Below are 27,154 nucleotides of genomic sequence, written 5' to 3'. Positions count from 1 at the left end.
CACGTGACGTCCACAGCGCTGGAAACTCTACACAGGCTGAAGGGCTCGTCCTGTGGATGCACACGTGGACGATGGCAAACCAGGCGTGTTGGGGTGTCGCACTTTCATGTGATGGTCACATGAAGGTCCGGATAAAAACGCCTAATCGTTGTTCTGTCTACAAAGAAAACATCAGAGTAAATGAATAAACTGATCCGTAAACCAATCATTTTCCACAAAGTCTTGATCACAGACCCTTTATTGTCAGACGTGAGTGTTTGTGCAGAAGGACTGCGGCTCCAGATAACATGGCTCCGTCTCTGTGGTCCTGGCAGATGTTTGGACGGAGGGATGCTGTGATCCTCGGACCCACATCTTTACAGGCCGAGCTTGATCCTCCTCCAGTGTCTCCTCTTGGAGCCGTACCTGATCTAGTTGCCAGTCTTCGGTCTGAGCCACAGAGGACTGGGCCGGCTCCGTCTCTGCTTCTTGGCGAGGCGGCGCTGGATCCTGGAAGTGTGGTGAGACGACGTTTAATCCGCAGCCCATTCCTGAGTGTGGCGGTGGAAACTCAGTAAACAAAAAAATAATCTGAGTCATTAATTTAAAGCACAGAAAGAAAAACTCTCTCTATTTTCATGAAGACTTGCTGCTTTTCTTTGTCTTGTGATAATAAATTAAACATTTTTAAAGACATTTCTCCATTTTCTGACATTTTAAAGGCAAATCCATTAATCAAGAAACAGAAGAGCAGTATTAGATGATCCCAGCTGCAGCCCTTTCCATTTTAAAACATGTAGTTTATTATTGAATCTGGAACCTGCAGTTACAATGAAACTTTTACTCCAGGTCCATTTACTTATTCAGTCACTCTCCACCAAGAGCCGACCATATATAGCAAACTGTCACACAATTAGGTTTGGGCTCAGCTCTCGCAGAATCGGAGCAGCGATGCTGTGAGAACCGCCCCCCCCTTAAAAAAGCACACACTGGAACATAAATCTTAGGTGCGATGACAGAAATATATCACACGGGGAAGGAGGCCGGGGCGGCGGAGAAGGCTGCAGCAGCAGAGTGTATCAGCAGGGTTAGAGTGAGAAGCTCCAGGCTGTAACGTTGTTAAGCAGGAACGAACCAATCAGCTAATGGAAACGTGACTTTAGTGCTCCGCTTGAACAGACGCTCTGCAGCTTTGGACTGAATCAGCACATTTTGTTTTCTTTTTCAGTTGAATTTTCATATGAGAGAAGCATTTTTCAACATGTTTTTATGTGTCTTTAAATGATTTGTATCTGTGTCAACCAGCTCTCGTTCTCAGGGTGTCAAATGTCGTCCCCTTTGGCACACAAGGCACCGACAGTTCATCAAATAATGACGCCCCTAACAGCCAAATATCGCAACAGGCGGACTGGACCTTTATCTTTTTAGTTAACACAGTTTGGTTCGGTTTGAGTACTAAAACTACTTGGTTAGATTTATTTATTTTGGGTTAAAGAACATTACTGTAGTCAAGATTCACATTTAGTTTCACTCAGGACTCAAACCTCAGTTAGAGTCCACTTTTTGGGTCATCCAACCACCTTTTACTGCCCTTTTATTGCCCTTTAGCATCTCGTACAGATGCAGAAACGGCGTTTTACACAGATGACAAAGCTTAGGACGCCCTGGGAATGAGAACGGGTTGGAATAAACTCCATCACCAGACAAGAACGCCTGAAAATTACAGTGAAAACCAACATTTTTACCGTCCAGTTAAAAGTTAATTCTACATTATGTGCTAATGGCAGCGACAGTATGGTGGCAGGTGAGAGAAAGGGTTAGAGTGTTTATGGTTACAGCTGGTGAAAAGGCTTCCTCATGAAGTCGTGGTTACAACACGGGAAGTCGTGTACACGATATGTTTGATGCTCCGGTGGTTCGATTCTGCAGGTCCCATATGGACGCCAAAACACTTCTCACTGTCTGCGTTTAGAAGCTACAGACAATTTAGCTAGCGAGCGAGCGAGTAATGTAACGTTGCTGCAGAAATGTTCATCAGCATCTTCCTCAAATATCAAGTTACTGAGAAAATGACTAAAATTACAATATAGTAATTTACCGTCCACCCAATAATGAATAATGAACTTCCACATCACATATATATTAATATAATTATATATCTTCATATTTTACTAAATGGGCGTTCTGGACTCTTATAATAATCATGATAAACCCCATCTGAACCGTGTGGGACTGGATGCCGAGTCTGGTCCCCTGAATCAATGCTGGACTCACTATACCGACCACGCACCCCCCGACCTCCACACCTTTGCTTTCCACTTCACACTTCCTGTAGTGGTGCTAAATGTTTCCACTGGAGGAAACTACACAGGGTCAAATTAAGCAGCCTCGGCCTGCTGACGAAGATGGGGTGATGTGATCAAGAGCTCCTGAACAAGCGAAGAAATGGGATTATTTTGTCATCAAGTCAAAAGCTTTTAAGTGAATATAGACGAGAAGTCTAGAAGTGCCCTGAATAATGAAAAGTTCATCTTCATGTTCAGGACAACTGAGCCAAATTTGCTGATGAAGATATAGTTGAAAGCTCCGGAAGAGGTTGAGTGGAGATTGTTTTATCTGCTGTTTCTATGGTCAAGAATTAACTTCCAAACTCAAGTTTAAAGCCAAAAGTCACAGATGTGCTCAGAGAGAAAACTCAGACGGCACCTGAAGGCTCTTTGGTACATTAGAAAGCCCAAGAGCAAGTGAGTAAGGGGACCTTGAGTTTAATGAGATTATTTAGTCAACTGCAGTAAAACTCAACTTTTAAGACAAAAGCCTTAGAGATGCTCAGATTAATGCTAAATTGGAACATAGACAGTACATTTAACCGAGCAAACTCAAATCACTGATGAAGACTATGCGATAGAGTTGAAAAGCCTGAAAACAAGTGAGTAAGTGGACTTTTTAAAGCGGTTTAAATGCATCAGTTTCATCCTAAATTCATTCAATCACTGCAGGGAACTTCAAACGCTTTCACTGAAGGAGATAGGAAAACTTGTCAAGTCACTCAGTGAGATGGTGACCTAGAAAAAAGCATCAGCTTCGTATTTCAGCACTCAGTTTATGTGTGTGTGTGTGTGTGTGTGTGTGTGTCATGTATTACTCATGTTGTGGGGACATAAATGTGTTTACACAGTTGCATTGTGGGGACTCGCCTCCTTTTTGGGGACAAATTAAGTCCCTATGAAGTAAACTAACAGATTTTAGGGTGAAAACTTGTCTTAAAGTCGGGATTAAGTTAAGGTGAGGGTAAGGGTTAGGTTTAGGCGAGTGCTGGCTATGGTAATGGTTAAGGGGAAATGAATGTAAGTCAATGTAATGTCCTCCAAAGTGATGAAAACATGACGGCGTGTGTGTGTGTGTGTGTGTGTGTGTGTGTGTGTGTGTGTCAGGCGTCTACTCTAGTGCTGGTTCTTGTTTTGAGTTGTCGCCACATCTGTGCACTGTGTCTTACCAGCACACTCACTTCGAGAGCTCTCCCAACAATAACAAACACAAAAGAAACACGCTCGTCTCTGCAGAACGACCTGCAGGCGCAGTCAGAGGACGGGTGCGCGAGGAAAGAAGCGAAGACGGCGCGCTGCAGAGGACAAGAAAGTATGTATGTGCATGTTGGTAACCTCCACGTCGCTCCTCTCTCCTCCCTCACACAGCCGGCGTGCACAGATATTTCACGAGGTAAACAATTTCAAGAGTCAGTCCTTGAACCGCGTTTTGTGACAAAGCCAATATGAGTTATTGGCGAAGCCTTCGGAAGATGGCGTATTGATTTTATGACAGGGCTGGATGTAGTAGCACCTTCTGAACATGACACAACTCTGTGCATGCTAATAAGGTCGTCTGTCAAAGAAGAGCTTTGTGCCTACATGCACCGCTAACCTTTGTGAGATACAAGTGGGCTCATTTAGACAGCCATTTTTTTTACCCTGATAAGTGGCTTCGTTAGCATTTCTCATCCGAGTGCGGAGCAGCCATGACATTTACTGTACGGCCACTGTAAGAGAGCGCAGGAGTGTGTTATCTGATCACAAAGCAGTGTAGTGGTTCTCAGCACCGGATGGGAAAAACACAACGTTTAATTTTCAGCACTCTTCAGGGGATTATGGTCCCGGCAATCATATTTGGTCAGAAGACATTTGGTTTTGTTGAATTTTTAGTGAGATCATCATTTTAAACTGCTGACATTTGGTGGGGATGGAGGTGGCGGTTGTGTAAGATGATAACAACACAGATGAAAGTGCAATCTGTGCACAGGAATAGCTGTTATTGTGTTGTAACCGTCCAGTGTGACAGTCAGATTATGTGGATTTGGAGGCAACATGACACACCAGGAGTTTGTACACAGGGGCTAAACAAGTAAATACAAATACAACTAAATGTAGCACGCAAACACAAAGAAGAATGAAAGGAAATTAGATTGAAAATACATTTATAGTTTAAAAAAAACTGCATTAAATTGAATTGAATAAAAAAAAAGTACCACACAGATGCCAAAAAGATAAAATAAAAATTATATTAAATAAAAATATCCAACCCTAACCCCTAAATAATAAACATGCAAAATAAGATTAAATTAAATGATCGAAGTAGAAAAAATGAAAAGAAAAAGTATAAAAGTCTTTTAAACAAGAATCTTCTACTTTATATTTTTAATTAAATTCTGTGTTCAAGTTTAAAAGCATCAAAAATTACTTTGATTCAATCTCGTGACACAATATAACATGAAAACTTCCTGTAAATACTATAAACAAACAAATAAACAAAAAGAAAACATCCTCTGAGAGAGAATTCATTTATTAATTTATCTGTCCTACATTCACACCGCCAACAAATGGACAACAGGCTGCAGCAGGTCAGTCTCCTTGAACCTGTCCGAACAGATTTTCATTTTTTCATCCATCTATCATGTGTCAATTACTCTTTCTATCTGTGCGGATCAATATTTCCATCCATTCATTAATCTGCTGTCTGTCCTTCCACACCTCATGTCTCTTGCTGCCTTATTGCCTGTTTTCCTCTTAGAAAACAAACTAAAGTTATGTTTCGAAATCGCTCCCTCGTTCATTCATTCATTCACATTCACTCCCTGTAGATTATCAGTAACTATAATATTACTATATCAGTAATAGATCATCAGTAGTTTATGCTATAGGGGATCAATCATCATGTTATATCACCGTTTTCAGCTCTAGGCAGTGATTTAGCAGACGGTGGTGGAAGCTAACGTGCTAATTAGCACTAAACCCAAAGTGCAGCATTAATTCTGCAGATATTTGGCTACGAAGAAAAGTGTTTCTCCTGATGAGAAGCCGCCAAACTCATCCTCGTTCCTCTCGAGGTCGACGTGGAACGTTTACGTTCATGTTCACTTTGCTCCTGTGTGTCTGTTTATGAGGGCGGTGGACGTCAATTTCATCATCGTTTGGCGAAAAAAAAGGTGATTCTGAAAAATATCAACTGTGAATTGGTGCTAGAAGAAGAGTCAGGGGAGCATCAAGGTCTTTAAAATGTATCCTCTGGGGATCATGAATGCTCTGACCTACCAGGCAGACTAACATTAACATCCATATGTCGTGTCTGGCGTTGTGCTTTTGAGGAAGAAACCCAGAGCAGGAAACCTTTTTATAGCTGATCTCCATTTATTCTGACAAAAACAGGTAATAACAATCCATTTTTGATCCTAAATATGAGCTCCTACATGTTTTAAACTACACACAAAGATTTTAGCGTCCTTCACAGTAAGTGTAACCTAGAATGAAATGGTCCAGAGGCCTAACATGTTGAGTAATAACTATCTACATGGATTTTGTGCAATTTTAATACATGTAAATGGGCCTTTCTAGTCTTTTTTTCTGACTTTTACATGCAATTTTAATGTTTCTGCGTCTTGTTTTTATTGTGTTTTATGTCCCCGTAAAGCTCTTTGAACTGCCTCGTGTCTTAATGGTGCTGTATGAATAAAACAAGACACTACATTCACATTCACCTACTCCAATCATTCACAATTTGGGGTTCACCGTCTTGCCCAAGGACACGTGGATCGGAGGAGATCGGGGATCGAACCACCAATCTTCCAATTGGTGGACGACCCCCAGCCACCCGATATGCTGCTGCTGTGTAATTGAATCTGCTACACGTGGAGCCGTGTGGACGGCGTGCAACAGACGTGTAACGTAGGAACAAAATTGCAGAGACAAATGGGCGTCTTCCCGCGGCAGCGTCACACAGTCCGGGCCCAGTTTGTGGAGAATTGATTATGTATCGTCAGCCGTTCCGGTGGCAGGCCTTTATTTATCAAGTGGTCGTGTTCCCATGGACCTGGCAGAGCTGCAGCAGGTGTGAAGGTCAACAAGAGAGTCACATTTTAATCAAAGACCAACGAGCTAAAAATAAAACTTCCCCAGCGGGCGCCGCACTGAGAGACTCAAGGAGATGTGAAAAGGCTCTGTAGTGTACACGTATTAATTATCACGCATACACACTGGGGTTGTTGTTATGCATAAATGTCAGTTGGACAGGTTTTCTGTTAAGGAAGCCATTAGTGGGGAAGAATGTGCCGCAATGCACCTGGAGTCTGAACTGGAGCCAAGACTGGCAGCAGGGATCACATGCCACGACTTAAATAATGGTGTGGAAAATAAAACAGAGTGTGTGTGTGTGTGTGTGTGTGTGTGTGTGTGTGTGTGTGTGTGTGCCAAGTCTAAAGTCACTGTTTGCACATCCCTCCGTATTCTGCATTTCATGTACGTCATTATTGCCTAATTATTATTTATTTGCATATGTATATATATTTTGCCAGGGTGTTTCCTTCGCGGTGGAGCTACATCAAATGGAGGCCAGGGTGTTAATTTACAGCCCTACTGTTAATTAAACACCCTGGGAAAATAAACACTAAACACAGGAGAGAGATAGAAAGAAAAAACAAGACAAACAGAGAAACATGAGAGGAGGACAAGGAGTTCTTTTGTGAAGATCTCTTTATTGTGTTTGCCTCATCGGAAAGTAAGAAGTCCTGTTGATGCTGAAACCAAAACAGTTTCATCTTACATCTTACCGAGTGTGTGTGTGTGTGTGTGTGTGTGTGTGTGTGTGTTACAGTATACTGTGTCCATCTTCTTCAATTATGATCAAGGACAGTAGCAGGTTCTGTAGTACTCTGAAGTATTGGTGTTTATTTTACCTGGACTGTGCTAAACTCGCTGTTTTTAATCTGAAAACCTATTAAATGGGGTTATACACCAATAAAGCACAAGAACTGTCTCAGACTGCATGTGTTGATAAAATATTAGAAAATAAAGTCAGTGTGGTATCACATGACTGTAACACACCTGTGCTACTCAGTAAATGTAGGTATCACTTTCTTATACACTGAATATGTGTGTGTTTTGGAGTTTGGAGTATCAATGCTGTTTAGAGTGAGTGGACTTCAACTATGCTAACATGCTATTTGCTCATTTAGGCTAATATAATAATAATAATAATAATGTTTTATCATTTGAAGTGTCCTATTAAAACCATTTTCAGCATTTTGATCAAACGTCAGATCAGATATGTCGACCATATTCAATATTACATCTTTTTTTTTAACTAGATTTGAGGGTTAGTTGATCATTTTCTCAATAACCTGTGATGGTATCGATCCATACGGTTAGTTTGGGGTTTGTTTTGTCCAAGTTTTGTGTGTTAATGTATGAATGGAATTTAATTTACGACATTCACAGCATTCTTTTTAAAAAAAAAAAGCATTTTAACACCTTAAATGAATGTAACATGTTGGATTAATGAGGCCGATCAATAATATCTCCTCATGCCAGTGTGAGGAGGCACACTGCAGTTTTACAGCTGTTTAAATGATTGTTCTGAGTTCTGTTAAATACCTGCAACAGACCTGAGTACGAATTACTTTGTGTGGTGATCTTAGTTTTCAACACGACATTATAATGATTGATTGATTAGAATAAAAGATGATTTAGCCACTTGATTTACTCCCTCATTCCAGCTACAGTCAGAATTCACTGTTCTTTATTTATTAATAAAGGATCTCTTTATCTGTTTCCTTTAATTAGCCGTCAAAGCAAACTCAAACCGTCTGAGACATTCCTTTTCATTCCTAGCAGCGCAGATGACGGGAATAAAACTGTTTGTTCTTGTAATCTCCATCAATACATCAATGCACCTCTGTGCTGTTTCTCCTGTAGTCTAATATGTTTAATCTCCACTGGTGTTAATCAATACTGGAAATTCAGGATTTACTTTAAACACCTGAGACCTGAGACTTGATAAATGTGTTTTATTCTATATTTTTAGCAGAGAACTTTTTTAACCCCTCAGCTGAACATTTGAGCGATAAGAAGTTTAACAAATCTTGAATTTTAAACGGGGATTTATTAGCAGGTAAAAGGAAGTTAACTGAAATGGAAACATATGATAAAGGGAATTTAGTGCAACGTGTAAGAGCAGACAATAAAAATGCATGAAACATGTCTTCAGTGATGGAAGAAGTACTCAGATTAAGTTTAAAAAAAAGAACTAGCATCAAAAAGTTAAAGTTTATGGCTCATTATGGTTTCATAATGTCCCTTTCAGAATAATGATTATTAAATTGGATTATAATTACTGACGGATAAGGCTGCAGCTGTGAAAGGTGGATCTAATCCCAACTACTTTATACACTGCTTGGTAGTTTAATCTTAATGATAAGTAATAATTTATCAGCTGACTTATATTTTAGAATCAGAATCTGTAAAAGTAAAAAGTTTAATATTTTGTAGTGGAGCAGAAGCATAAAGCAGCATGAAATGTACTTTAGTCCTTAAATGAATGGAAGTATCACATCCAGCACAGGATGTCTTTAATTCTTTTGAGATTTTATTTAATTTAAATTTAAGTTTGTGCATAAAAGTGAAGGATTCTCACATTTATCCTTCTTATCTAACTGAAAAACTTTGCAGTGTTCTGCTTTTGTGGATGTTGCTGCAGCACACTGTGCTCCCAGGTGAGCTACTCAGAGAACCGCTCTGTAGTCTGATCTGTTTTTATTGCTCAGGAACTGATAATCTTCCAGCCTGTGCAACTATCATTTAGCGCACAGCAGAGAAACCCTCAGTGGGTAACAGCAGGTGAAGTTCAGCAAGAGTATCCCACACACACACACACACACACACACACACACAGTGGGGGTCTGAAATCCAAAGCCTGGTGTTGATCATGTCTCCCTGCATAGCTTTCACTGCGATAACCACAGCGCGCATCAAGATTAAAGGTGTTAAGAGCTGCACCTCGTTCTCGATGGTGATGCAGTTAATCTCACAAGGCATTCGATGATGACATGAATTCAGCACTAGTGCACACCGATGAAGGCCGCTGTCAGCAGGCAAGCATCGGCTTCTCAAGCTCTCATCCGCCCCCTGCTGGAGGATTACCCTCCGTGCAAACAGGATAACGTGCAGTCACCAACCACCATAATGTCCTCACCTCCTCTGGGGATGCAGGGGGAGGCACAGCTCCCTCCTCCCCCCACCGTCTGGTACCCAGGTACATGATAGTGATCCAGCACGTGGTCATTTCTGAGGATGCTCCAAAAAAGTAGACCAAAATGTGGATTAAACCCATTTTCAGTCACAAAATAGGACTTTTAGATCTTGGGCGGTGGGTCAGATGGACAAAAACATGCTTGTAAAGGGTGAGGACAGCTAAGTTTTTGTCCCAAGTCCCTCACCATCAATAACTCCACTCTTTTTAATGCCCCTCAGAGTAATTTTCAACAGCCAAATGAACACAACTGCATTTTCCAACCTCAAACTCACAGCTGAAACCCTGATCCACGCCTACATCACGTCCAGGATCGACTACTGTAACAGTATTCTTCAGCCACATTCCTAAATAAACTTCAGTACATTCAGAACAGCACACCAGAGCCTCCGCTGGCTCCCCGTCATCCTTCTCCTCACTCACACAAACAGGGGCCCCTCCTGCCTCACCGACCTGCCCCACCACTACACTCCTTCCCACAGCCCCCCGCTCCTCTGACGCCAAACATCCCGTCTCCACCACGCAGGACCGAGCACCGGACTTGGGGCCATCCAGGTCTCCTCTGCAGAGCTGCTGTTAGTGTGTAATCAGTGTTGTCTCTACTGTAATATGTAAATAATAATGTAAATAAAATGTTTTATTATTATTATTGTTATTAGAAGAAGAAGAAAAGGAAGAAGATATAAGATCGATCTTTGTGTAACCACAAACAGCCGTTATGTCTCTCTCTTCAAACACACCAGACTCCATTCACAAAAATAGTTATTTTACCTCGCAGAACACAGTAGTTAGTGGTCCACTGCTTCCTCCATCAGTTAGTTTGTTCGTGTTATTGTGTGACTTTGGTGTTTCAAACAGTTCATTTGGTATTTCTGTAACACACAACAACACACAAAAAAACGAACTGATCGAGGCAGCAGTAGAGCACCAACTTCTGTTCTGAGAGGTAAAATTCCTGTTTTTGTCACTGGAGTCTGGTGGCTTTGAAGAAGTTGGCTTTTTGTATCTACCAGTCTTTTAGACATCTAAATATGTAGATAAAGTACCAAAGTTATCCTTTAATGTGCAATATGCAGTGCAGCAAGTCCATTGGGTGATGCTCCCAGGATATCTGACGCACTCACAGAAAGACCAGACCGGAGCACCTCCACCTGACAGCAGTGCTCAAAAGCCTTCACCCCCTCAGCCTCGTTAACAGCAGCCATGACTCCAAACACCCTCTTCAGCTGCTACCACTTGTTGTCTATTTGCACCCAATCTATTATTTACAAAATGTACAACTTGCTCAACAACCACAATGAAGATGAATGGAAGAGTGCAACAGTCATTTGCATTTTAAATCCACCAAGAATGAGATTAGATTTGGTGTTAAATGTCCCAGAGGAAGCTTTGTTATCACAACACAGATAGAAACACAGCAGCATGCAGATAAAGACGAAGCATTAGAGTCTAAACGCATGCGTCCCTGCACACAGCGCTGTCAGCGTTCTCTTCTCCACCTTCAAGTCCGCCCTGCTTCTCCGTCCAGATGGCAGTAATGTGAAGTGATGATTGAAGGGCTGATCAGTGTCAGGAGTCTGACGGCTCACGTCTGAGAGTTTGGGTGAGAAGGCAGATGATTTGTATATTAAATGTAGGCGTCTGTATAATGCAGACAGAAATGCCCCAGTGGGCAGGTGCATCATTTTACAGACTCAGCAGATTTTGGGGCTATAAAAGGATTAATGGTGGGTGTTCATGGGCCGATCTTAAGCGGGTCTCGGGCTTCGTTGTCGACAATAAACCTCTAAGTCTCCTGGTGATTTTTGCAGGGCCACACTATACAATCACTCACTTCTGGTGAGCCAGGGAGGACGGGCCGACTTTGAATGTTGTGTTTACAAACCACAATCAGTAACCTTTCAGGAAGAGGAGTGTATTACCTGCTGATGTGTGGATTAAAAACACTGATTTCACTCTAAATGTGGCCAAAACTTGGCTTTGTGAACCACAATCACTTCTAACCAGACAGAAAACTATAATACAAGATATGTTGACATGTTTTTAGTGTAAAAACAACCGTTGGCATGAAAGAGAAGAGGCGTGAAGAGACGGACATGCTGGTGTTTAGGCAGCCAGCCTCAGTATGGGAACACTGTCCAAGTGTTCCCAGGTGGCTTCATACCACAGCTACAGTAAACACAACACACAGGACCGAGGCAACAGGCTGCACAGCTGAAACAGAGCGGGTTCCATCAGTGAAATCCTGGCACAGATCCTCGCTAGCAGGTCGTCAAACTGGGACCTCAAGTGCTTCAAGTGGTCCTGGAAATGTTTGTCATCCAGGATTTTTTATATTTATCCTTCTGGGGGGTCAGTAAAACCTAAAAACTTGGTTTCAAATGGTCTGTTTTTGTGATAATGAATGATATAACCTGGAGAAGGCAGTGAAGCTGTGTGCGCCTCCGGAGGATGTAATGATCCACCCAGCGGCGTCTCTGGAATATCGGGGACTTCCACAACAGTCACAAGGCAGCGGTAGTGGTTAGTGTGGTCACGGCTGATGGCAGAAATAAACGTTGCTAATGAATGTGGCATCTATGGAGGGAAGTCACTCACATCGAGGAGGAATACGCGTGGGTGCCACATAGTCCAAAAACACTTCAGGGGATATATTTGTGCAAATAACACAGGGCGACAATTTGCTTCACATTTGGTTTGAAGACACTTTTAGAGAAGAAGAGTTATGGAAAGCTAAACCACCTTTTGGGGTTTTTGCAGAATGTCCTCCTGAACTCTGGGGAGTTTTCTTTGTTCGATATAAACTGAGAAGTGGGGCGATCAAGTGAGCGGGGTAATATGTGGGAATGAAAACAGATATGCTGAAAGAGATAAGACGTAGAAGAAATCTTCTGTCGCCTCATTGGAGGCCAGGAAGTCAAATCCCTGTCAGAAGATCTTTGTCACATCTTGTCTGCAGCTCTGATGAAAATCTGGAGGCAAATACTGTTTTCAGTGGTCGATCTTCTTCTGGAGAGCACAATAGGAGGTTCGGACATCTGGTTTTGTTTTGATACTTTCCCTATCGACCCACAAGCTCACTGCAGGAATTATTTATCTCCTCTGGCCTGGAAACGCCTCAGGATCCCTGAGGAGGAGCTGAAAAGTGCCTACTGCCACCTCCACCTGACCCTCGGACAACCGAAAGACGGATGGATGGACGGATGGATGGGCATGACTACAGAGCTGCAGGAGCTTGAGCTGACGGAGGAGAGTGATGTGTTTTCAATGAGAGAGAATTAAATTGAGGAGAAAGTACCACGGAGAGGAGAATAAAAAGAGAACTGCTTGGCACAGGGATTGAAAGAGTGCCAAACATCTGAGACTGCACATTGCTGGCAGTTAAAGTCACCTCTGAGAGCGAGCTGGCAGGAATTAAAGTGAGGAAGGGAGAAGAGAAAGTTTTTGAGAGAGTCCTCCTCGTGCCACTTTGGACACATGTGCCAACGTCAGACTTTCCTTGCGCTGATAATAAAGAGCCCACTGGAGGATATGACCTTGGACTCAGAGACTGATGTATGAACAAGACTTGCGACCCCTCCTGGCGCTGCTAGAAACGAAGAGTGGCCGAGCCGTCGTCTGTGCAGGTTAAGGAGCTCTAATGGCCTGAGGTGTTTGGACAGTGTCTCTTTATATAAACCCTCTTATCACTATTCCTGAAGCAGGCCTTTTGCACAGCAACCTCTGTTTTCACAGCACAAACTGGGGGGAAGAAATATACTTCCGTCACGCTTTAATAGATGCCATATTTGTGCCGTTCGTTGCTCGCCATGAGGATTTTTCTGGAACATCTTTTGAGTTCTTTCCCAACACGAAGTAATAACAATCATGTGAACGGAGAACAACAGCTGATTGTGTGCGGAGGGAGTTTCCAAAATCTCCGTCCTTCCCTGCTGAGTCAAGGTTGCTCCCTGATCTGAGGAATTTCATGCACAGACGTCCCTTTAATCATCCTGGGTTCAGATTTCAAAGAGTCCACACACATCCTTGTTTCCATGTAAATCTGTCGATGGCTGATTTAATGTGCTCCGAGCCGCAGCTGGCTAATTTCCAAGACCCACTTTCTTTATGAAGCCATTAAAAAGACATTAAAAGATGAGCCTGCTATAGAGAACAAATGAGTTTTACCTGAAGGTAATGAGAGCCTGATCCTCCTTTAACTAGAGGAAAGGTTGGAGGGTCACCAAAGTCATTGGGATCCATCCTCTGGGAACCATGAATATCTACAAAATGTCATGATAATTCATCCAGTGGTTGTTGAGATATTTCAATCTGGACCAAAGTAGTGGACTGACCACTATAAATATACTTAAATCTAAAACTTTATAGTGTTTCTGCAACAATTAAGTATTTATATCACTATAAAAGCTAAATAGGTGAGTTTAAAATGAACTGTTATAGGATCAGTTTCTTTGTATTTGTGTTGATTAAGATGTTTTTGAAATGTAATCGTCTTTTAAAGAACTTAATCTGAAAAGTTATTGCAGCCACACAGGCAGGATATTGGATATCTGTAATGAACACGAAATACCACAGAGCTGAGCGTGCAACTGTTTTGGTATCTATAAATCTACAAACACCTCCCCACACTGCCAGGAATAAAATACTTGTGCAATATGAGTTTTTAAGCAAATACTAAAATTGATAAATATGACTTCCAGCTGCTGCTGTGGAGCGGAGGGACGGTAGGCACACAGAGACCTGGATCGATGGGAAAGTTGGTGCGGACTCTAATATGAGTAACAGACTCAAGGAACGTTTGACCTCCTGAACAGGCAAATATACATATTTTAGATGTGTTTACTGTATATTTAGCTTTACTAAGTCAGAATGTATCAGTGGTATAAGTAGATGAAGCCTGCCATAGTTGTAGAAGCATTAAGTAGAAGTCCTGCAGAGATATTTCCTGAAAGATTTACTTAAAGGAAACTTGAAGTACCTTCACTCAGGTACGGTTTGATGGTTAAGTATTATGTCTTTGCTTAAAGTTTTAAAGGTCTCATATTGTGTAAAAATACACTTTTTAATAAATATGTTTCCCCTCTGTGTCTACAGTCTGCTAAACTCCAAGACCTCTCATCATCTCTCTGCTTCTCCAGCTCCATCTTTCTGTGAATGTGTCTGAAAACCTCCTGAATCCACCTCCACACCTCCGCCATCTTATTCTCCTCACCAACACACCAGCTCCTGGTAAAACAAAGGCGAGAGAGAAGCTGCAGATTGTTTCAGACAGAGGCTGAAATAATGTGTTTTTTGAACGTCAAACCATGTAAACCTGCTCTAGTAGGACCTCCAAATACAAGAATGAACTTTAAAATGAGCCTATAAGCCTAAAACACATCAAAATTGTCCTACAGCACAGTATTCCAATACTTTATTCAAGTAAAAGTACTGACACCTTACTTAAGTAAAAAATATATTATTAGTATATTATCAGCAACAATTACTTAAAGTATGAAAAGAAAAAGTACTGTGAAAATGAAAGTAATGTCCCCCTCCAGTCTATATCTGGATCAATATGCTGCTGCTTTATACACTGTTGGGTGGTTTAATCTGCAGCAGTGCATCATGGGACATAAGATCACATCGCCGAGAACCACGCATCTCTCAAAAGTCGACGTTTCGTTGGAAAACCAGCTGTTTTTTCGGCTTTGTGACGATGATTTTTCCAGCTGATCTACACATGCAGCCAGGAGTTTAGAAATATTAGAGGTCATGAGTGAAAATCAGCAAATAAATATAACAGCGAATAAAACGTCTGGTTCAAAGTTGTCTGGTTTAGGAGAAATAAGGAGCAAAAGAATAAATCAATCAAGAGGAAAGGCCCACAGTACAGATCTTTTCCTCTGGGTCTAAATGTTGTTTCAGTTAAAACTCCACGCTGCCAGGAAAAATAACCTTGTTAAGAACCCTCGGGCTAATTTATTTATTTGTTCTCTGAGCTTTCAGCAGTAATGCAGAAATACTGCGTGTAAAATTACTGTGACTAGTGTGTTAAACTCCCACCGCACCCCAAATTCAGAGCGCATGTTGGAAAGAACCATAACAACCAGTGTCGGTGCCTAAACTTAACCAAACTGCGACTGAACACTGAAAACTGAAAACTGGAAGATAGAATTTTATTTAATTCACTGTTTTGTTTGACCCCCATTCTCCTCTGGTTATTTGCACCCAGGTGCAAATGGACGCTCGTTTTCCTTTTTATTATCACTTTTCAGCTGCAGTTGGGTTAAAATAACGAGTCAGATGTAAATATTAACGGCAGCGTACAATAAAAACTAAATATCTTCCCTCCAACATACACTTTTTAGCTTTTGACACCCAGGTGGGAAACACTGACAGGTACATTTAACAGCAACATCAGTACTTTTACCTTCTTTCAGTTAATGTATTCTACAGCAGTGACGGATCTGAATACTTCTTGATAGTGATCAGACTTCACTTTATACTCGTGTTGAACAATGTTTCAGAGATTAAAAGTGAACTTTTTAACTCAACTACATTCATTTAACAGCTGGAGTTACTTTACTAGTTAAGGTTTTATATAGAAAACATATAATCAGTGAAGGAATGTTACCATGCACCACACTGAATGAGGCCGTTCTGCATAACGGGCACCATACTTTTATTTTCAATACTTATGTTGGAGCACTTTTGTAACAGAGTAGTTTCTAAAAGAGAGAAATTTATCAGAAGGTTGTTTAACATCTGTAGGTGAACTGGAAGGATGTGTTTTTATATTATTGCGTTACATTCGTTGGTAGTTTTGGTGCCTAGATGTAACCAAACTCCACCTGAAACCTGATAATAATAATAATAATAAAAGAAGACTCATTTTCTTTCTCTTTATTATTATTATGATCAGTTTTCAGCTGCAGTTTGGTTACGTTTAGGCACCAAAACCTACTGGGTTAAACATAAATTATATTTTTTCCAACATACACCTGGGTTTTAATAGCCACATCTATCTATCTATCTATCTATCTATCTATCTATCTATCTATCTATCTATCTATCTATCTATCTATCTATCTATCTATCTATCTGTCTATCTATCTATCTGTCTGTCTGTCTGTCTGTCTGTCTATCTATCTATCTATCTGTCTGAATTAAAGGATATTTAAATTTGTTGGTAGTTTTGGTGCCTAAACTTGAAACTGAAAACTGATAATAATAATAATAATAATAATAATAATAATAATAATAATAATAATAATAATAATAATAATAATAATAAATATAATAATAATAATAATTTAAAAAAAAATACACCCATTTACCTCTTTTTTATTATCATTATTATTATTATTATTATTATTATTATTATTATTATTATTATTATTATTATTATTATCAGCTGCAGGTTGGTTATGTTTAGGCACCAAAACCTACTGAGTTAGGTTCAGGAAAAGATTCTGATTTTGGTTAAAATAAGAAGTAAAATACAAATATGGATGGCAGCATACATTAAAGATAAATCTATCTATCTGTCTATCTGTCTGTCTGTCTGTCTATCTATCTGTCTGTCTGTCTGTCTGTCTATCTATCTAAATTAAAGGATATTCTTAAACATTTTCATATTATTGGTTGCACATGTAAATGTCCCTAATAAAGGAATATCTTATCTTATCTTACATTTAAATTCTTTTTTCTGCACATTGGGCAGCATCACATTATTTTGGAGTATGTCTGTGCAGGCTTGGTCCTGGTCCTGGTCCTGGTCCTGGTCCTGGTCCCTGCAGACCTGAGCTCAGCCCACATCCACAGGACAAGAGGAAGCTGAGTCGCTGTTCCACTTGAGATCAGCAGAGGGAAACGTGGGGCTCTTTTCCTCTTCCTCTCTCTCTCTCTCTCCACCTCAGACAATAAAAACAAGGCGAAGCCCGCACAGACGGCAGCATCTCCGGGCACAGCCGCGCATCCGAGCCCGTGTCAGAGGACTGAGGGACCGGGGGAGGAATATGGACTCATGAGCTGGGACTAGAGATGTAGCTGCAAGGATGCCGGCCGACTGCATCTCTCGTTTGCTCCTCTTCGCGTCGGTGTGCGCGGTCCGGGAGGCGCTGGCCAAATCTCTTCCAGATCAGGGCGCATTTGGTAAGCTCGCCATACGGGGGATGCAGCACAATGAGGAGATGGGAGTGGTTGCATTTTTATGGCTTTTGTCGACAAACCGTCGAGTCTCCCCGCGCTGGCTGGGAGGAGATGGGCTTCAGGGGGCTGATTGTTGGGCTGTGTCCGCTTTGTAGCGCCGGTTTGACGGTGCAGATTCATTGATTTCCACGGGGGGATGTGACAGAGAGGGCCACACTGGTGCTCAGACACACTATCAGGCCTTAGATGTAGTGTGGCTCTAATGTCAGGCCTAACTTGCTTGTGTGGCCTTCATGTGTCTTTTTTTTTTGTTGCTTTGCACAACAATGACACCGAGACCAGGATGTCCTGCCAGTCATTGAACACAACAGACAGATTTATGAGCTCAAAAGGCCCAAAACGCATCAGCATGAAGAACAACAAAGATCTGGTGTTAGATGTTGGTGCAGCAGCAGCTTCTCTTATGTTATGTTGTGCATTTTGAAGGACATTATGTAATTACTTTGCATTATTTATGCTTCAAGCTATATTAAGCTGCATGGATGCTTACAGACAGTGGAGGGTTGTAACTAAGAACATTTACATAAGAGGTGTTTGTGCTTTACGGTGGAAATATTCTGCTTATCTACAATTAACTGACAGCTTCAGTTACTTTAACATTTTACACACAAGACGTATTATCGACTAAAATATGATCTGTGGCAGATCAAACCACCCGACAGCACTCAGGTTAGTTAAATCCTACTTACACACGACAGAAAATATGAATATAATAGTGTACATAATCATATACTTCAGTCAATTCGGCATCATTAGTGCTGTATTTGCGTCGCAGCTCTTTTGTAATGGAGTATTTTTACTTTGTAGTGTTTCTAAAATGATCTAAATGTACTGATTAGCAGGTTTTACTAATAAAATATGTGATAAGATTTTAATATATGAAGCTTTTTGTACCGATTGAACAACACACTGGATACAAAGTCACTATAAATAGCTATGATAAACAATATAACACTGACAGGGGCCATTTTTCTGCAGGACTTGTACTCTTTATATCTTAATTCTCCCTCTTCTTGTTCGTTTAGATGAAATGATAATAGACTTTGCTGCCCAGCTGCTGCTTCGCTGATTAAATCTTCAGTGAATTGATTTATATGGTGTGTTTTTGAACAGCTCAGGACTTCTCCTGACGTGTTACCATCTAAAGAAACCTGCACAGCAGCAGGATGTGGATGATGTTGTGTTTTAGAGCCCAGACAATTAGACAGTGAATTGATTATTAAATCAACAGGAAATTAATAATTCACTTCCTTTGTTTTAACCAGCAAGGCCAAAGATTTGCAGCTTCTAGGTCGCCGGGGGGGAATAATTGCTGGTTTTATTGGTCTTTATATGATGCACTGAATCACTTTTAGTTCAGGGAAAGTTCTCACTCAGTTCTGACATTTTTAAACTGAATGAATAATCAGTTAATAGAGAAAACAACTGGCAGATTAACTGCTAGTTGTGTCTTGAGCACCAGTGATGATGTGCTGCAGGACTGTTAATGACTTAAAGGACTAAATTCTCCCAAAATATCAGTTTTCTGCCTCTGACTTTGAGAACCTCTGCTTGAATTTGATTTAAAAGGATTCAACTGGACCAGAGGGGGTGGTCACACTGAGTTTACACTCCACTGAACTGATATTCAGGCCCTTCGAGTGAGTAGAAACTCTCAGACCCTCGATGTGACACTGTGACTCTCAGTGTTTCTGTCAATGGAGCCGCTTCAAGCAGCAGAGTTGTAAATGTGGAGCCCAGGCGGAGGAAATCCTCTCCACACACACACACACACACACACACACACACACATACACAAGGGAGCCTTTATTGAACCAATTATGGTAATGGATCACAGCATTTATACACACACAATGGCTGTGGACACACTCATGCAGTAGATGCTGCGTTTTATCTGCATCAGAGAGGCCGCTGCTGTCGCTGACGAGTCGTGGACACGCAGAGGGGTTTGTCACCAGAGGCCCGGAGGGTTTAGTTTAGAGGAGGACAGCTCGTGGTGCTAAAGGGAGCTGAGCTGTGTGAGGAAGCACAACAAGCCAGCTTGTATCCATGGAAACATCCCTGGCGTGACCCACATCCTCGCCGTCCAAGAGGCAAGATGAGAAACAAAATGTTCTGGGGCTGGAAAACATGGCAGGATGAAGGGCAGGAACAGTCACGCGATGGATTTGTGATGGGTGTGTCTGTGATGACTGCACATCATCATCATCATCATCATCGTTTTAAGCAGCCGCTACTGGAAATGACGGGGATATGGCGTGAGGTGACAGGTGCAACAGGAAGTTCGTTATTGCAGTTTGACTCGTCAGCAGGGTCGGACGTTGGAGCTGCGAATACGGCAAATACTTCAAAACACCAAAATTCACCCCTCTGGGAGTCTCAGCTCAGTCCAATCTGAACACACAGTTATCATCCACGTATTTCTAAATGTAGTGTTACTGACACTATTATAGCTAATGTTCATCTTGAACAAACACACAAAAAGAAGACGCTCCTTGTAACTCAGAACCTGCCTGAGAATCTTCATGTTTTTAAGTTTTCTTCGTTGTCAAAGTGATCTGGTGATGGTTGTCTGCACATTTAAGGGTGATTCACCAGCAGGAGCTGCTTACAGCTAATTCGGCTTTCGTTTTTAATGGCACCACTTTGACAAAATGTAGAAAATAATACCACCATGGCAACAATATACTTCCTGTTTACATCCCGCAAAAGTTATAGGAACTGTTTTACAACTGAGGACGTTGTGATTATCACCCCAAACAGAAGCAAGTCAAAGATTATCAATAGTATTGAGCAGTAGTGTTAATATGAGGTTTTCTATGTTGCATTATCTGCCCTGTGGTGAAAACCTGTGGACATATGGACTAAAAAAAACTCCCCTCACTTCTCAGAGCTCATCTCTGATCAGATCTTTGCACTGTTGCATAATGAGGTCGTCCTTGTTGGACGGCCAAGGGCGACTTGATAAATTGAGCCGCACTCAAGTGTAATTACTGCTTTAACACTCCAGTATAATCAGACTGCACAGGACTGGGGAGAGTTTTGATTTAGGGAAATAAGAATTTTTGACAGAACAGCAAATACTGCCTGTTTCCTGATGAACAGAAATTTTTATATGTATTTTATATATAATTAAAAAGCATTTATTTGTTTATTTGAAGGGTTCTTAACTTCCCAATAGTTTGTTAAGTTGATTAAGTTCAGGTAGCCTTCTTGATTTGAGTTTTTTTCCAGTAATTTTCCTTTTTAGGTCGTTACAGGAAAACATTTTATTTTATATTTTTACTGCTGTTCTGTGGTTTTATCATAAAATGAATATTTTTTTGTTTATGGACAAAAATAATCAATATTATGATTATTATAATCATTGCAGCTCTAAGTGATTCTGCAATTAACAAATACACAGATTCATCTTGTGGAAAATGACTGTAGGGCTGCAGCAAATGATCATTTTTATCATTGATTCATTTTATTTTTTATTTTTTATTAATCTGATTAATATTTTCAGGATTTATTGAGTCATTTGATCCACAAAATGTCAGAAAAATAATAACAAATATTTACATTTGAGAAGCTGGACCTATTGCATTATGCTAAATTCCTGGACCGCTCTGTCTTTGTGCTCACACAGAGGTGCAAATAAAAGTCCAGGTGTTCGACAACAGCGACCTGTCACCGCTGGCGGGCGCTCAGGTGGAAGTCCACGGCAACCAGACCGTCCTGGCGTCCAGCAGGGCCGGCAGCGATGGCGTCCTGAGAGTCAACTTCCTGTACCGCACGGGAACGTGGGTCATCATCACGGCGTCCAAAGACGACTACGTCACCAACTCCGTCCCCTGGCACTCCAGCCGCGTCCCGTGTGAGTCTGCGGGTTTACTTCCCTTCTTGTTACATTCTTATATTATCAGGAAATAACATGTTTATTTTATTTTCCTTCTCACAGCCAGAGAAAAAGAACGATAAACCCCTTGAACCTAATAAATAATTATGGGTTAACATGCAGCGATTGGCTCATTATAGCAATAATAACTGCTGCTCGCTGCACATTATCCTGCTTATTACTGCTTCATACTAAAGAAACCAACAATTTGACACAAAATACTGACTTAAATACAATTTTATTGATTTGAAAATGATTTTATTGCTTCATGCAATGCAGCGTCGTCCCTACTGCCTTTCCCTCATACACAGATGACTTTGAGCGCAAGTGATTGAAGAGTCTGAGTGACGGAGAAACTGATTTTGAATTTGTACTTGCAGTAAAATCCACATTTTGCCAACTCGGCATTTGAAGATACAATCATTCATTTAAATTAAATGTTTAAGTTGTCATTTTAAGGTAAGAAGCAGAAATGACAACAAAAACAAAAGTTTTCCTTCACTTTATTTGACTCTTAAAAACACCTTTTTATTCTGGCAGCATTTTGGCGACATTTTTATCTACACAAACACGTATGTAGGCAGTTATCCTGTCCACATATCGTTAAATGGGTCGATAGAGTGATTAAATAAGACTGTGAATAATTGCTGTGACAGGCCCAGTCTAGTTCACTATACTTTGGCTGGTGTGATGGTGAAATAAATATTAAACTTCCTTCCTCGTGGTTTTAAAAAGTCATAAATTGAACCTGCAGAAACCTCATCTCAGCACCGTTGTTGCACCTGGATGTCTGCTGTGTTAATTTTAGTGTCTCTTCCCTTTTTTTTAAGTGTATGCATCAGTCAGCCTGTACCTCCTCGTCCAGAGGCCGGGGACACTTATTCTGTACGATGACGTCCTGCAGGTGCTGTCTGGGTCTCCAGGTAAAGAAAATAACACTATCTCATGCACGCTCATGTCCTGACGTACCTTTAATATATGAAGGATTGTTTGCTAACGCTGAAGAACTGATTTATGGTTCCAGTTTGACTAAATTTAGATCTTTCAGCTTATGATTTTCTTATTTTGGTCACCTGGGAAAGTCAGTTTGACCCTTCAGCAGTTATTCTGTCATCACGTCTTAGATGAGTGTGTCTCCAGCAGAGAGTGAGGATAGATTCACACCCCTCTCCTCTCCCCGGCGACTGTTCAGGCCTCCATTTACATAACCCTGTGTTATTTGCTGCTGCCATCACCATAGCAACAGCTTCAGCAGGGCACTTTGTTATAGTTTTTATAAAAACAGTTCAGTCACAGCCGCCTCCTCATGTCTGCACTACACTAAGACGCCCGTATGTTTGCACCTTTTTAGAGACGTTAGGACAAAACACACGAGGTGCCTGCAGGATTTACAGACTGGGAGTGTGATTGTTGTTTTCTCTGCAGGAGCTCGTAACCAGCCGCTGGTGCAGCTCCAGAGGAAGTCCCTCCAGCTGCCGTCCAACTCCAACTACACGGCGCTGTCTGCCGCGCTGACCACGGCCAGGACCCAGTATGAAATCGGAGGTTTCCCCTTTCTCCTGGGCCAAGAGACCAACAGCTCAGGTCAGTGTGCGTCTCACAAATCAACGTGGAGAGTAATTACCACAGCATGTGTGAAGCCAGGTCCATAAGGAAGTTTTCTCTGAGTTTTCTCAGTTTGGTGTGAAAGACCTTGACCTCAATTTCACCTAAACCTCATTGAGGTTAGATAATCATATCACAAGATAAGTAAAAGATGTGTTGATATCATCAGCTATATTTATATGTAAGCTAATACTCCCATTATAATTGCTTTAAAAGCCCAAACAGAAGACCGACACCTCAACCAGAATAAACAGGCCCAAACTGGTAGCAGAGGGTTCATGTGAACCTTTTTACAACAGATCAAAAGGAAAAATGTACGACATGACTGTGTTTCTTTGTGCACATGTCGTCCGTCTTGGTATAAATGCGTCTCTACAGTTTGTTTCCAATACAGACTGTCAATGAACTGATCATTTTTGGACGCCTAGAGGGGATTAAAATAAGAAATAACGGCTTATTCCAACAAGTCCATGAAAAAGATGAGTGAAGAATGAACAAAGAAATGCTCGATGAATGAAATCACTTGAACACATGTTACACAGCTGTCCTGATTAAATGCCTGTAGACACCAGACCGCTCTAGCTCACAGCTGACCCTAAATCCTCGATATGTTCCCGTCCAGGTGCAGAAACAGGGTGGACCGACTTGACAGCGTTGGCCGTGGTCAGCATTCAGCTCTTTGACAAAGATGGCAGCGCAATCCAGGTGTCAGATCCGATCCACGTGTCTGTGCCGCTGCCATCCGACACCCGCAACAGGATGGCCACAAGTGTGCCCGCTTGGCTGTATCAGCCTAAGACTGGTGAGTGAACCATGACGTTAAGCAATAATCGGATTCCCTGTATGTTCCATAACTTCTTGTTATTGCATTTTATTCCTCTGTTCAAACTGCATATACGGTTTAAAGACAGTGATGAATGTTTCTGCAGGGCTGTGGATCAGGAACGGGACGGGCTACATCAAAAAGGACGGCTCACAGTTTGTGTGGAACGTCGTGGTTCCTCAGATGGGATACTGGTTAGCTGCCTTCCCTTCATCTTCAGGTATCGTAACTCATCCTCATCCTGTTTTTCATCTTCGGTGTTGCTGCTGTGCCAGCAGATGCTCCTGCATGTCTCTGTGGAGAAAGAAAATGCAATGCTCTGCAGTGCTTTGGTGCTAAAGGCCAGGTGTTGTTGCGTTAGTCCCATAAAATAAATTTTATGGCCTGAATATATAAAAGATTGCATGTGTCTACAAAGAAGTGCATGTAGCTCAGGGGTCTGGAAAGTGAAGCTAATGCAGAAGAGCCTTAAACCTGCGTTCTTTCTAATGACCAGCAGGGGGCGACTCCACTGGCTCCAAACAGAAGTCTGGTTGGAGTTTTCGTCTTCTTCAACACAACAGGATGTTCGTTTAGTAAATTGGTCCCATTTAGAGGAAGATAGACCAGGAAGAAGAGTCGGCTTTAGGGCGTGACCAACTTGTGAATAACCAATCAGAGGTGGTCTGTGTGGGATGAACGTCACCTCTGGCTCCAAAAAAACCAAAATGGCGTCACCCATAAAGTCAAACTCAAGTTTTCAAAATGGCGGTGAACCAGTGGGTGACTTCATGGTGTCTGTGATTATTCCATAGTAGAATTTGGGCTTTCATAGACTATAACCAGCCCACAGATCTGGTGGCAGGTGAAGTTACGGAGTGATTCTCAGACTTTTCTGCCATTATTTGTCTTGCAGGACTGGGTCTGTCTCATCCAGGCTTGAGGGACATCACCACCTACCACACCCTGTTCCTGCTGTCCATCCTGGGCTCACTGGCCCTGCTGGTGCTCATCCTGCTCTGTGTGCTGCTCTACTACTGCAGGTGTGGGGAGCGTAGGCGCAGGTCTCAGTTTTAGGTTTCTATCAGTAGCAAAAATGACATGGTGGCAAATAACTCCATGTGAACATGGAGCTGTCACTAGATTAGACTCCCCAGGCAGATAAGAGGTGTATCTTTCATTTCTAACCTTCAGTGTCTGTTTACTTTTTAGGCGGAAGTGTTTAAAACCTCGTCGACAGCAAGGGAAATCCCACACGCCCAATCTAAATGGCGCTAAGAGAGACCAGGGTACATCCACTTCACGCCTAAATCTGATCTGCGGAGGCCATGTTGAGTCCGGCCCCTCTAATGAGAAATCTGACATGTCCCCATCTCGAGACTACCAGAGTTCAAGGGAGGACTTAACCAAGCACGTCCCAGCTCACATGCTGCGCCATGCAAAGGGAAAAAATGTGTCAGGTCCCCAACGGGGTGAAAGCTTCCCCATGAAGGTAACACGTGCCACAGAGACCAACAACCTGGACAACCCTTTGCTGCATGAAGACTACAACCGGAGCTACAGCCCCATGGAGGGCAAGGAGTCTGAATACCACCGCCACCACAACGCCAACGACAATCGAGGATACTCCTCTGATCCCCCGTCCCCGCCTCGCTTCCAGGGATACGTGCCCAGCCAGTCTGACAAACCCCCCGAATATTCAGCAGCAGCTGCAGACAGCCTTGCCAGACCCACCTCCCTCAACACCCAACCAGGCCAGATCATCTTCTGCAGCTCCATCGACCAGATGAAGGAGAACATGTACCGGAGCATGGTGCCAACCCTGGTCATCCCTGCCCACTACATGCGCCTGCCCTCTGAGTTTTCTGGCAAAGACGGCAAAGACCAGAAGGATCAAGACAAAGATGGTGCACAGATGGGAGGAGGCCAGCAGCATCATCACCACCAGTCGCAGAAACAAGGCCAACAACAGCAGCAAGGTGGATCCCAAGGAGACGACTCTGAGGAGCCAAGCTGGGCGTCGGACTCCTCCGGCGGACCTGTGACCATCCCCGTGCTGTTCAACGACTCCACCATGGCGCAGATGAATGGGGAACTGCAGGCTCTGACGGAGAAGAAGCTACTTGAGCTGGGTGTGAAACAGCACCCAAGGGCATGGTTCATCTCCCTGGATGGACAGAGAGGTGCTCATGTGCGCCACTCCTACATAGATGTTGGGAATGACCTCAGTGGCGGCAGTGGCGGATTCATAGGTGGTTCTGGTAGTCTTGCCCGAGACATCAACCTTGAACCACCTCTGGAGGCCCAAGAACGGAAGTCAGCAGCCAACCGGAAGGGGAAAGACGAGCGCTGGGGGACGGGAGGACGCAAAGGCCATGGCGTTAGCAGTGGTGGGAAGAGTTACTCCAAGCTGGCCTACCCTGACCACAGCGAGCCCAGCAGCAGCGAGGGGCGCCCGGTCTCACCCGAGGAGAACTCCCTCACCCCTCTGCTTGACGAAGGTCCGTCCTCCAGAGGATCCACCATCCCAAGGAGAGGCCGCAGTCGGGTGAACAGCAGCCGCAGCAGCAACAGTGAGAACCGCCGCGACTCCATGACCAGTCCTGAGGATGATCCCGACGACAAAGACGAGAACAAGAAGAGCCCCTGGCAGAAGATTGAAGACAGGCCTCTGATGGTCTTCCACCCCAGGAAGTGAGCTTTTTGAACTTACTGAACTCTGAACCTTTTAACTTTTCAAAGTGGAAGAAGAGCAACGTTTTTCACCAAGAGAGATCACAATAAGCACAACCATGCTTCACGGGCCCATTTTGAGATCGTTGTTTGACCTTTGTGTTTCCGATGAGGTGCTTTTGCACTTTCTGATCACTCTCGTAGTCTCACTGTCAGTCAATCTCACAGGTTTCCACTGAGATGATCTGTTGTATACTGAAACCTGTCCAGTTCATTGTGAATCTTGTCACCTATCACATCACCGAACCATCGCCTGAGCCATTGCATATACTGACTGTGGAAATAGCCATTTTATAGAGCAGAATATAAGAAGAAAGCACTTACTAATAATTTGATAATTGATTGATTGACACTTACCAAGTATTTGGAAGTAGATGACATTTTTTATG

At 42.4% G+C, this 27,154-nt stretch overlaps 1 protein-coding gene and 1 pseudogene across 1 annotated transcript; one reads left to right on the top strand and one right to left on the bottom strand.

Annotated features, from left to right (window-relative positions):
- Positions 1 to 309: 309 nt before the first annotated feature.
- On the bottom strand, positions 310 to 14,750 carry LOC139220158 (large ribosomal subunit protein eL39-like; annotated as a pseudogene).
- A 2,841-nt stretch (positions 14,751 to 17,591) lies between these two features.
- On the top strand, positions 17,592 to 26,832 carry LOC139220075 (protein FAM171A2). Its single transcript, XM_070852137.1, has 8 exons — positions 17,592 to 17,688; positions 21,377 to 21,604; positions 22,456 to 22,548; positions 23,051 to 23,209; positions 23,853 to 24,032; positions 24,160 to 24,273; positions 24,949 to 25,096; positions 25,245 to 26,832. The coding sequence occupies exons 1-8, from the start codon at positions 17,592 to 17,594 to the stop codon at positions 26,728 to 26,730; spliced, it is 2,505 nt and encodes an 834-aa protein (XP_070708238.1). The 3' UTR covers positions 26,731 to 26,832.
- The last annotated feature ends 322 nt before the right edge of the window (positions 26,833 to 27,154 follow it).

Source organism: Pempheris klunzingeri, chromosome 20, assembly GCF_042242105.1.
Source record: "Pempheris klunzingeri isolate RE-2024b chromosome 20, fPemKlu1.hap1, whole genome shotgun sequence".
Taxonomy (NCBI): Eukaryota; Metazoa; Chordata; class Actinopteri; order Acropomatiformes; family Pempheridae; genus Pempheris; species Pempheris klunzingeri.
This window is presented reverse-complemented; position numbering and strand designations above follow the sequence as displayed.

Bases quoted from the DNA above. Each gene is read 5' to 3' on its own strand.
- LOC139220075 (XM_070852137.1), top strand. From the start codon at position 17,592: ATGCCGGCCGACTGCATCTCTCGTTTGCTCCTCTTCGCGTCGGTGTGC. The intron at 17,689-21,376 runs GTAAGCTCGCCA...GTGCTCACACAG, and splicing joins TCCAGATCAGGGCGCATTTG to AGGTGCAAATAAAAGTCCAG. The intron at 24,033-24,159 runs GTGAGTGAACCA...ATGTTTCTGCAG, and splicing joins GCTGTATCAGCCTAAGACTG to GGCTGTGGATCAGGAACGGG.